Raw genomic sequence first — 12,727 nt, forward strand, 5'->3', positions numbered from 1 at the left:
CCCTCACACCTTGTGTTAGTGAGCTGTCACGTTATGCTAATTGTCTAATCAGTTTCTGCTGCAGTGGAGATTTGAACTGAGTTGTTCCGTGCCTGCAGGGTAAGAAGCTGATGTATAGATTTAAGCCAGGAAGTGTTTGCTGATTGCGTGCACCTTTGAGTTGTGTCTCTCTGTGTGGAGTTGGACTCACCTCATGTTTTCTTTCTTCACAGACTCAGTTTGTCGCGGCCACCTGGGGGGTGTCGGCGGGGTCCCTGGGTCCGAACTGCTGTGGCTCCGGACCGTTTGCGCTGTTGAGAGCGCGCCGTGTTTTCACCTCACCAGACCGCGGACATTTTTGGTTGTTTATCACCCCACTGTTATGTTTATTAAATTCTGTTATCCTTTGAACCATGCTCTGCTTATTTTATGCTGGGTCCTTTCAAACGCTGGTTCGGTGCTCCGACCGCGTCCGACACATAACAATCGTATATCATATTGATATGACAATATTGAGATATGATAATTTGGCCATATTGTACAGCCCTACTGTCAACTAGCTGAAAAGTTTGAATATTATTTTAAATCTACATTTTAAAAAATGCTTAAAATGGCAGGGGGTTAAGAAGGCTGTATTAGTATTGTATATTAGGGGGGTCTGTGGGATGGAGCCCCCACAGAAGCTGAAAGGCAAAAAAAAAAAAAGAAGAAGCTTAAAACGGTGCAGTGTCTGGAAGCTGAAAGGTTTTAGCCATGCTAATACTCCCCTGAACCATTTACTAAAAAAATAAAATAAAAAAAAAAAGTCTGAAGGACCTAAATGACATGGTAAGATGCTGAAGAGCTTCACTCGTTCATGTCTGCAACATGTACATATTATTAGGGTACTGCTATTGTTTTTTGTTATTGATATTATATGATTGTATGTTCCAATTATATGCTTTGGAAAATAGTTGCGGGCAACAAAACATTTATTACATCCACCAAGGATGTTATAAAATCATCACCATTTATTTATTTGTCTGTCTGTCTTTTAGCAGGATTACGTCAAAACTACCGCACAGATTTTGACAAAATTTTCACCACAGATAGATATTAGGTCATGGAAGACTCCATTAAAGTTTGGAGGTGATCTGAATCTGCATTCTAGGTAGAGATTTTACTTTATATAGGCTTTAAAACAACAACAAAAAAGAAAACAAAAAAACTACTTCACAGATTCTCCCCAAATTTGCACCACAGATAGATATTAGGGCATGGAAGATTCCATTCAATTTTGGAGGTGATCCAAATCCGGATTCTGGATCAGGATTTCAATTTGTACGCTTCACTTTGTTGGATTTTGAGGAATCCATCAAAACTACTTAACATATTTTCACCACACATTGGTGTTAGGCCTGGTGTCAGTTTTGCAGGTGATCTGATCCAGATTCTGGATCAGGATTTCACTGATTTCGATTACCAAGGCCACTGTTACTGGAGGTGCACACAGAACTGCGGCCGGCCCAGAGTGCAACACGGTGAGGACCTAGGGGTTGTCTATGCCCACACAGGTGCTGACTACACTGGGCGTCCTGGCGTCAGGGGCATTCCAGCGTGAGTTGGCTGATCGGTCAGACATGTGCCAGTCAACTTTGCGTCAAGCCGCAATCATCCAAATGTCATCAGGTACATTCCAACATTATAGCGCATTTTGTAGCGAGAGCCGGTTTCCCGAATGTAATCAGAGCTATTAACTGCACACATTTTGCTATAAAGGCGCCATCACATGATGAATTTGTTTCTGTTAATAGGAAACATTTTCATTCCATTAATGTTCAAATCATATGTGGTGCACAACAAAGCCTGGAGGTTGCACGGTGTGTGATTGGGGGGGGGGGGTCCTTGTGTTTAAGTAGTTTATTTGTGTAATTGTTCTAAAAGAAAACCAGAGCGGGCACATTTGGGGATAGCTGCAGAGCTTCTTAACAGGCTTCCTGTGCTCCGTATTTGTCAATAAACACGTGTGTAAATTATGAATGGCCAGCGGAGGCGTGCCTCGTAAAGTCAGTGTGTGTGTGCGCTGGTCTGCTTTGTAGCAGATTAATTGATTAATCTGTTTAACAGCGAACTGAATAAACTGTCCCTGTGTTTCTCCACGTAACTTCCATTTGTCAATAGTATAATTTCTTTTCTGTGTTGATGTTGTCTGATGTGACGTCGTGGGGAATCCCTGCTCCAAGGGCCTATTTACATGAAATTGCTTATTTAAATAGGGCGTGGCCAGGGAGGAGCTTGGTTCCACGCTCAATGTATAAATGGAATTTGTGTGAATTCATGCCTGCGCACACTTTCATACATCTGAATATATTGGTGCTTAGGCCAGATTCAGGGTTTTGGGGTACACCATGATTTAGTAGAAAGTCCACGTTAGTCTTTGTACATGAGGCCCCGGGTCACTATGTGAACCACATATCTTTTATTCTGAGTCCTTGTCTAACCTTGGCGGACATCAGAAATTTCTGATTGCTCGTGTTAAAAACATGGTGTGTTACTGAAAAACTGTATATCAAACTTACTTTGGTTGTAATGCATACTTTGGCCTTGTGGATTACACAATAAAACCAGAAAATTAAATAGGTGGCACTCACTGCACTCTCACACTCATACTAAGTGGACTTACTCTATTCTTATGTAAGACATGTTGGCCTTGTTTCTAGGCTGAGAGGCGCCCGCATCATGGGAGTTTCATATTGACTGTTCAAAGATTAAAAACAGTTCTCTGCTAACAAATACAATCTGTCATCAAGAAAAGCCTTGAACACACACTTGTTATCCTAAAGTCTTGGCGTATACATCTGATAAATCGTATCCAGTACTTATGGCATGCAATTTCACAATCCTGTGGTACTTGAAGAGCAACATGACAAAAATATGTTTTTCTCTTTGGATTCTCCCTTCTGCACGCTGTAGCCTGGCAGAAGGCACACACAGAGATTCACATACTTCAAGGCACTGTCACGAATCCAAAGCTCAGTGAAAATATGTGCTGCAAAATCCCACCATACATATGTTCAAAACAAAACATTAGTAGGCCCCTGACAGAGCTCACACTTGCTTACACCATGTTTGGGAATCATCTTGAGATTTCACTCTCCCCTTTATATCACACATCTCTTAAAGAATAGTTCGACGATGTCATCATGGGTTGTGCATGTCTCAACTTAAGGTGCTCTGACACTTGCACGACTTTGAGGCACGCACTTGCATGCACATAGTCATGATGATCCCACCCGCTGTGTTCCCAGCTGGATGCCGTGCTTTGTTCCACCGGCAGCCACGCGCTCTGTGCTGGACACTGCGTATATAAAATAATTATTTTGTAGCGGATTTTCTCTGCAAGGTGGCTGCTGAAAACGGCTCTAATTGCTTCCTGAATCACAGAGGAGTGCTCCAGCAGCAGCTGAATGAGCTGGAGAAAGCATTTGGAGCTGTCTAAAAAGGTAATTATTTGTCATGTTTACATTGCCATGGCTTGGTAAAACAGTTGCATGTTTTTTCCTTCTTGTGTGCAGCTGTAAAAGTATGTTTATCACAGATTTGACATCTCGTGATAATCCTTCAGGCGAGCTGCACTCTGATGTGGTGCGCTGTTCACTTCTTCTTTACTGCAGTTAACGAGCTGCACGTAGTGTTGGTGAGCAGATCACACCACGTTGCATACCATTTATGTGCGAAAGATTTTTTTTTAACATTTCAAAATTCTCTTTGGGCAGGCGCACCTCTCACGTTCAGTCTACACCTGTTAAAGATGAGTTTACTCTCCAGCATGACTAGGGAAGGGTATTGATAAGATTTTATCGATACTGATACCAATATCAATTCCGCTTATCAATCTGATTCCTTATCGATTCCCTTATCGATACCTCTTGTGAATTTTCTGTGTACTAAAAGTAGGGTTTACAGGTTTTCTATGTCAACAACATTTTATTGAGTCTTAAAGTAAATAAATGTGAAATCGGTCACTGGATCCTTAAACTCTGGACATAATAAACTCTGCATGGTGGATCCTTGATCTCTGGACATAAATAGAAATAAACAAAATCTGTAGTTTTTGTCAAAAGCATTTCCTTTCAGACATTATTGGCATGAATGTCTTTCCATACCTCTGAGCTGAGCTCTTGCAGCCGGCCGCACTGCACGTCAGGATGTAATTCATAAAGAATGTAGGACGTCTCATTTGGGAGGAAAAAACATTTTAGTTGATTGTAGTTTATTGTTTGTATTACAGCATTTGGAAAGGTGTCATTTTATTTAAACCGGTGATTCATTTTGAAGTTATTAATTCCGACCGGACTCTGTATCGGCAGAGAGTGGCGCAGTGTTTGGAGCTGTGCCAACGGAACGGAAGATGATTCTCGTTTCTTCACTGCAACAAGACAAGAGTCCCAGTTAGTGACTTTAATCCACACAAAAGTGATTCACGATTAACATTTTTTAATGGCTTTGAGAGGGGTTAAGAAGCGGACTTTCCACTTCTGAAGAGCAACGAATCAAAGAAGCAATGAGCCAGCGGATCGAAGCATTGCTTCATTGTTTCATGCTTCAAACTGGAGTTGATTCAGTTGATTACAGACACGCTGCAGGGTCTGTAATCAACATAGAGGAATGATCATTTTCCCGGAAAACACGCTCAAAAACAACGGCTGCTCTGAAGGACCGATAAGGGAATTGCTAAGCAAAAAGACCATTGATATTGGTGGATCAAATCATTTCTTAACGATACCTGAAAAGAACCGGTTCTCCATACCCGACCCTAAGCACGACACAGGTCATGCAAGTGCGTGCATCAAAGTCGTGCAAGTGTCAGCGTACCTTTAGTGTATGTATACAGTGCGTGCATGTTTAAAAGTAGATAAGCATATACAAAATTCTTTCCATTACACATTGTAGCTCACCTGCTAAAGGAGGCCCCGTGAGGCAGCCCAGACCAACAAAGAACATGGAGAAGCCCATAGAGTTGTTGACTTTCTCTGAGCCCACCAGATCCACCTGCAGAGCAGAACCACACCTTCAGCGTGGAGCCACAACACAACGTCACTACAACTCAACCCAAATCCTATTGCTTATGTTTATAAGACCCTATTTCAGCTTCAACTTGTTTTTTTCTTTTTGCTCGATCTACTGTCACAAAAGTCCATCGCGCTGCATTGCTCACTCACATTGCAGAGGTCAGGTCAGAGTGACATCCAGTTAACAGTGTTTTTTTTTATGTGCAGATTGAGCTTTTGGGGAAACCTGTAAGTGGCAAAATAAATATCAGAAACACAACCTGTGCTGTGGAATTAATGGCTGTGGTTTGAAGAACTTTAATGTTCAAAAACTTGAAAAACTTTTAAACAATGAAACCAGTTACTTTGTTCATTGGATTTAAGTCACAACCTTGGGTGCTGCAAAATAAGACAAATATGGAAATGCCAAATCTTGCAGTTCCTTTAACTGTTGCTTGAGGCTGGCTCCAAAATTGAGTCATTTCCATTGCAACCCAAGCGTTTTATTACAAATATCTAAGATAGGGATGGTGGTTAAACATTAAACACAGTTTCCTGTGTAGAAGGTTGTCGGTTCAAAACCACCCCTGCCCATTCTCTGTGTAAAAAGTGGCGCTGCATCAGGAAGGGGATCCGACATAAAACTTGTGCCAAATCAACATGCAGATCCAATTTAGGTTTGGTGTGGTGACCCCGTGAAAAACAAGGGGGGAGCCCAAAGGACTTGCTATTACAAATATCTGAGATAATGTTGTGCGATAAACTGTGCGAATCGTCTAGGTAAGAAGTCAGTGCTGCAGTATTTCTGTTCAGTATTTTCACTGTAGTATTATTAAATTTGTATATTGTCACCATTACCACTAATCAGCAGGTATGGAGAGTGTGGTGAGGTTATCTCCATTGTACTCTGTGATTACTTAGGTAATATGCCAGTCATAGGTTTTATGCCTGTACCTAAGCCACCAGTTATGAAAACTACCATCCAGTCCACAAAAATATGTTACTGAAACACCCTAACCAATGTCAGCTTATTAGCTTTAGTTTCCTTGGTAACGCTGAGGTGGGGATGTGTTTGGGCTTCATTCATATTGAACAGGTCAAGCCAGTCTTGCACACGTTAAACCTCTTTAGTCATTTGTTGGTTGGCTGAAAGTTAGTGGACTTCAGCACTGCCAAGATGACAAAATTTAAAATCGCCCCATTTAAGCTTCAAACCAGCTCTTCAGAAAACCTATGGAGGATTTGTCCATAATACGAGGTCTGTTAGAAAAGTATCCGACCTTTTTATTTTTTTCAAAAACCATATGGATTTGAATCACGTGTGATTGCATCAGCCAAGCTTTTAATGTCCTATGTGACACGCCAGTACTGTTTCATGTTGAAAGTAAAGGACTTGTCCTTACAGCATTGGGCAGAGCACTCAAACACAGAAGCTCTGACTCGTTGTTTGTGTTGGATTTGTGATCGCCTTTGTTTTTCCTCATAAGTGTCAGTGTTGCTTAAATGCAAAAAATGGCTTGTGTAGCTGACAGTGTACCGGAGTCAATACTAAAAGTTAGCAGTTAGCTGTAGCTTCAAGAAAATTAAATTGACCTGAATATGAAGGATGAACAAAACTAAAGAGAATTACGCTGTCATTTGTGTACTGGATGCTCACAGAAAATAAGTTACTGTAATCTAATTTATTTGACTACTGTAAACTCAAAATAAACAAGTTACTATAATCTAGGTTTCTACGTTTATTTGAGTACTGCAAACTCAAAATGAATAAGTTACTATAATATAATTTATTTAAGTTAATTTGAGTACAGAGAACTAACAAAAAATTAGTTAATCAAATCTAATGTATCTAAGTTAACATAAATTACTTTTTTAAGGCAACGACTTTGCATATTTTTTTGGTGTATGCTATACATCTGTGAAATAAAAGTCATATGAAGTTCGATGCAAAATGTGTGGATTAAAAGGCTTGATAATTACTTTTTTGCAGTGGCTTGCTTTAACAACCGTCAGAAATAAAGATGTGTGCATGCATGTATAAAGATAAGTAGTGAGATTCTGCACTAAATGCAGTTTACAGAACTACACTTTTTCCATATTTTATGTTACAGCCTTATTCCAAAACAAATGAAATATTTTTTTCCTCAAAATTCTATACACAATACCCCATAATGACAATGTGAAAAACTTTTTTGTTGTTTTTTTGAGATTTTTGCGAATTTATTAATAATATAAAAGTATTCACAGCCTTTGCCATGAAGCTCAAAATTAAGCTCAGGTGCGTCCTGTTTCCACTGATCATCCTTGGGATGTTTCTACAGCTTAATTGGAGTCCACCTGGAGTAAATTCAGTTGATTAGACATGATTTGGAAAGACACACACCTGTCTACATATAAGGTCCCACACTTGACAGTGCAAGTCAGAGCACAAATCACACAAATCAAACAGGATTGTCTCAAGGCACAAATCTGGGGAAGGGTACAGAAACATTTTTGCTGCTTTGAAGGTCCCAATGAGCACAGTGGCCTCCATTATCTGTAAATGGAAGAAGTTCAGATCCAGCAGAACTCTCCCTACAGTTGGCTGTCTGTCTAATTTGAGTGATTGGGGGAGAAGGACCTTAGTCAGAAGGCCAACCATCTCTGCACCAATCCACCAATCAGACCTGTGTGGTAGAGTGGGCAGACAGAAGCCACTCCTTAGTAAAAGGCACATGGCAGCCCACCTGGAGTTTGCCAAAAGGCACCTGAAGGACTCTCAGACCATGAGAAAAATTCTCTGGTCTGATGAGACAAAGACTGAACTCTTTGGTGTAAATGCCAGGCATCATATTTGGAGGAAACCAGGCACCATCCCTACAGTGAAGCATGGTGGTGGCAGCATCATGCTGTGGGAATGTTTTTCAGCGGCAGGAACTGGGAGACTAGTCAGGTTTGAGGGAAAGGCAATTGGAATGGGATTGCCAGGTCTGCACTTGCCATTGAGGTAATGGTTCATCTTTCAGCAGGATAATGACCCCAAGCACTGAGCCAAGATATCAAAGGAGCGGCTTCAGGACAACTCTGTGAATGTCCTTGAGTGGTCCAGCCAGAGCCCAGACCTGAATCCAATTGAACATCTCTGGAGAGATCTGAAAATGGCTGTGCACCAACACTCCATATCCAACCTGATGGAGCTGGAGAGGTGCTGCAAAGAAGAATGGACAAAACTTCCCAAAGATAGGTGCACCAAGCTTATGGCACCATCTTCAAGCAGACTTAAGGCTGTAATTGCTATCAAAGGTGCATCAACAAAGCATTGAGCAAATCGTGTGAATACTTATGTACATGTTATTTCTTAGTTTTTTATTTTTAATAAATTTGCATACATTTCAGAAAAACCTTTCCATTTTGTCATTATGGTGTGTTGTGTGTACAGTACATGCAGCGCCTCAAAGTGTCCTACCAACTGTTTTGTGTTAAAACAAAAAATTTGCGCAACGACATGGGATTGTGTGGGCTGTGAAGGATTCACCTGTACCCTTTGTTTGTGGGGGAAAGAAGGCTGCAAAAGTTGGCTGCTTCACAAGCTCCTTTGAAATGGGACAGCCTAGTCGTGCCACTTGTGACATAAACCGTTGACAATTGCAGCCTTCATAGAAACATTTTGAACGTCTTATTACTGCAATAATTACTGTATAGTCACCGTTTTTCAATGTCAACGGTCTTCAGAGATTCATCACTGTTGTGTGGTAATTAATCTATTGCAATAAGCATGAGTTCTATTGATTTTGTGTGCACTGTATGGTAGGGTGACCATATTCTGACTACTGAAAAGCCAGGACACTCGGCCCGACAAAGAGATACTCAAAGATGCCTTATAATTTTGATACATTTAAAGTATGCTTCCTCTGTATGGACAGAAAACTGTTATATCACAAAACACTATCTATAACCAAAGACCAGTGGTGGGCACAGTTCCGCTAATCCGCTAATTAGCAAAAGTAACTTTCAGATAACTTTGAAAACCATCAGTGGATTAATTAGCTTCTGCTAAATTCAGTTCCGCTAACTTTCAGTCCACTAACATTTCTTCGCTGGCATAGTGAGTAAGACCAAATGGTCAAAAACATTTCTAAAGCCTAAAATGAAACATTAATTCCTGTCTGTTGCAGCCCAGCAGCTGTAAGGAACTCAGCCCTCCCACAGCAGAAGGGGGCAGGTCAGCTGCCGGCTGCAGCTGTTGCTGGGAAAAAGAAAAAAATGTAATTTACTTTCAACATACAGCAGCTCAGACAGTGGCAGAAGAGATAAATTGCAACGTTGTTTTCACTTATGGTCACAACGTAACTCTTCACCAAACTAATTACATTCCTTGAACTATAAAACAGAACAAATCTGTAACACTAACAACACTCCTAAACTAACATGTGCTACAAAATTAATAATGAAAAACAAACAAAACCCAAACTCCCATAATGCATTACTGCAATGCATTATGATAGACAGTGTGTCTGCTTTAAAAGACAGCATGTACATGCAAACCTTTACTTTTTTAAGTGAAATGACACTTATTTATGGAGTTAAACTTGTCTCATTGATACCTGAAAATGCACAGAGGGTGATCTACAAATAGTCCTTGATTTGCACATGTGTTCTGTGATCCACAGAACACATGTAACATTTGTAACATGTATTGGTTTTAATTTTCAATTTCAATTTATTTTCATTTATACAGCGCCAAATCACAACAGAGTTGCCTCAAGGCGCTTCACACAAGTAAGGTCTAACCTTACCAACCCCCAGAGCAAAGGTGGTAAGGAAAAACTCCCTCTGAGGAAGAAGTCTCAAGCAGACCAGACTCAAAGGGGTGACCCTCTGCTTGTGCCATGCTACAGACTTAAATTACAGAAACAATTCACAAAATGAATATACAGGAAATGCTGTTGGTGCACAGGACAGCAATGTCTCCAGCACAAATACAACTCCAATCTCTGGATGGAGCTGCACCTTAAACAAAGAGAAAAAACAGAATCAGGCATCAGAAAGACAAGAAATACAGTATAATTTGCCAACATTAAACAACAAGAAAAACAAGAAATACTAAGGTGATCACCAGCCACTAGCACTAAGCTTCACTAAAAGACCCAGAATTTAGATAAAGTTGAGGCTGCAGCATGCTCTGTTTCCTAATAAACTGAATTAAAAGAGTAAAAAGCGCAAAACAAAACTATACCAGTATGCCAATCATGCGAAAGGGAAAATAAGTGTGTCTTAAGTCTGGACTTGAAAGTCTCCACAAAATCTGACTGTTTTATTGACGCAGGGAGATCATTCCACAGAACAGGGGCACGATAAGAGAAAGCTCTGTGACCTGCAGACTTCTTATTCACCCTAGGGACACAAAGTAGTCCTGCACCCTGAGAATGCAAAGCCCGGGCTGGTATGTAAGGTTTAGGTAGGTCAGCTAGGTCGGGGGGCGCCAATCCGTGAACAATTTTATAGACTAGTCGCAGAACCTTAAAATCTGATCTCACTGGGACAGGAAGCCAGTGAAGGGATGCCAAAATGGGTGTAATGTGGTCGAACTTTTTGCTTCATGTCAAAAGTCTGGCTGCAGCATTTTGAACCAATTGGAGAGCCCTAATGCTGGACTGCGGTAAACCAGAAAATAGAACACTGCAGTTGTCCAATCTAGAAGAGATAAACGCATGGATCAGGGTCTCAGCATCAGCCATAGACAGGATGGGATGAATCGTCACTATATTTCGCAGGTGGAAAAAAGCAGTCCTCATAATATTTCTAATGTGTAGGTCAAAGGACAATGTAGGATCAAAAATTACCCCGAGGTTCCTCATTTTGTCAGTGTGATGTCTTACACACGAGCCTAGGCTAAGTGTTAACTGGTCAAATTGATGCCGATATCTCACTGGACCAAGAACCATCATTTCAGTCTTATCAGAGTTTAAAAGCAGGAAGTTTCTAGATATCCAACATCTCACTGATACAAGGCAATCTTCTAAGGATTTTATGTGAACGAGATTACCAGCTATCGGCATGTATAAGTGAGTATCATCAGCATAGCAGTGAGAGGTTATCCCAAATTTTTACAAATTTTTACAAATGGATGTCTATTTGTAAATACGTCATTTTTTTCATTTGTAAAAAAAGGCATTTGCAAAACTGAAATTCTGTTTGTGAAGTGTGACTCAGCATGTTGTCCGCTTTTCACACTCTCATCCAGTAGATGGCAGTGTTCTATTAATTTTGCTGGTGGTGGTGATGGTGGGGGGGTGATGAGACAAGACTGATTTTCCCATAATGCCTTTTTGCCGCCTGTGTCGGTTTAACACTCAAACCTTCAGAATAAGCGCATTACTTTAAAAGTGCAATATTTCCACTTTGTCCTCAGGAACTGCTGCAACCTGTTACCACGCATTACGATTAATGGCATGTGTTGCTGGAGAATTATCAGGAACCATTATGCACGGTCAAGAATAATGTTCCACGGTGTTGCACGGCATCACGCGGCTCTCGTCTCGCGGCTCTCGTCTCGCGGCTCTCGTCTCGCGGCTCTCGTCTCGCGGCTCTCGTCTCGCTTGTTTTCCCAAACATCAGACACATGCAGCAGGTGGAACACCTGCTGGAGTGCACTGAAGAGCATTGGAATAAGACTTTTAGCTGACTTGGTGTCACTGTCCTTCTTCACCATACTGCAGCAATGAAACTGAATGCGGTACAGCAGGGTTTAATTGTGCGCACGTCAGAGACGAACACTGTCATGCTCTATTAAGGATGATCACTAATCAAGATGGATCAACACGCTCAGTTGCGACCTCCACGACATGAGGTGAAATGAGGGTGGTGCGGGACATTCATGGAAGATTTTTTGACAGCCAAAAACATGCTCCACAAAAATCAAGAATATCATACACCAACACGTGGTATTAAGAAACCTATTCAGATGCATTAAGTCACATTAAGAATGTCAGGAATGTGCCAAGAATGATGCAAATATGACATTCGTAATGCACCTTGCCTATGTGTAAATGCACCTTAAAAGTCGGAACTGGTTTATCAGTTATGATTTTTTAAGGGTTTATCGGTTTAGCGCTATAAAAGTTAACTTTTCAGTGAGCGGATTAGTGGTTATCAAAGCTAACTTTATGGTTAGCTGTGCCCACCACTGCCAAATACACAGATTCAGATAGGCTTCTCAGAGAAAACAGGACATTTGGTCACCCTACTATATGGTTCAAATTACAGGTGCACTTGGGGGTTAATGTTGGGGCGGGGGTCTGACCCCTCTAATTAAGACTTGGACCTCCCCACAGCTTGGGGTTCAAAGTATTTATATATTCGTCTTCCCTGTAATTGTAAATAATGAAGTGAATCTGTGAGCTAGTTCTGGCAGACAACTCGAGATGTGTGCTACATGTACACTAACATGCCTCATTCATATAATTAGCACACACTTCCTATGAAAACACACTGTTTACAAGATCCTCTAAAAGACTCCTTCTATAATTGGGTGTAAGTAAGTAAGTAAAGTTTATTTGTATAGTACCTTTCAAGATAAAATCACAAAGTGCTGTACAAGAATTTAAGAACACATAAATAAAAATATAGAAACTAAAAACAGCAATAACATAAAACTAGTTAAAAGCAAGTCTCTACAAATAGGTGTTGAGCTTCTCCTTAAAAGTTCCAACAGAGTCCACAGAACATAGGTGTAGTGG

The 12,727-nt window shown here is 40.8% G+C and overlaps 1 protein-coding gene across 2 annotated transcripts in view; it reads right to left on the reverse strand.

Moving 5' to 3' along the window:
• The window catches only part of slc16a4 (solute carrier family 16 member 4), a 181,839-nt gene that overhangs the window by 34,902 nt on the left and 134,210 nt on the right, over positions 1–12,727 (reverse strand). For both annotated transcript variants that reach the window (XM_034172273.1, XM_034172274.1), the window contains one exon: positions 4,917–5,010. In XM_034172273.1, coding sequence (XP_034028164.1) covers positions 4,917–5,010 — 94 coding nt within the window. The remainder of the gene's footprint in view (positions 1–4,916; positions 5,011–12,727) is intronic.

The sequence above is a fragment of the Thalassophryne amazonica genome, chromosome 6 (genome assembly GCF_902500255.1).
Source record: "Thalassophryne amazonica chromosome 6, fThaAma1.1, whole genome shotgun sequence".
Classification (NCBI taxonomy): domain Eukaryota; kingdom Metazoa; phylum Chordata; class Actinopteri; order Batrachoidiformes; family Batrachoididae; genus Thalassophryne; species Thalassophryne amazonica.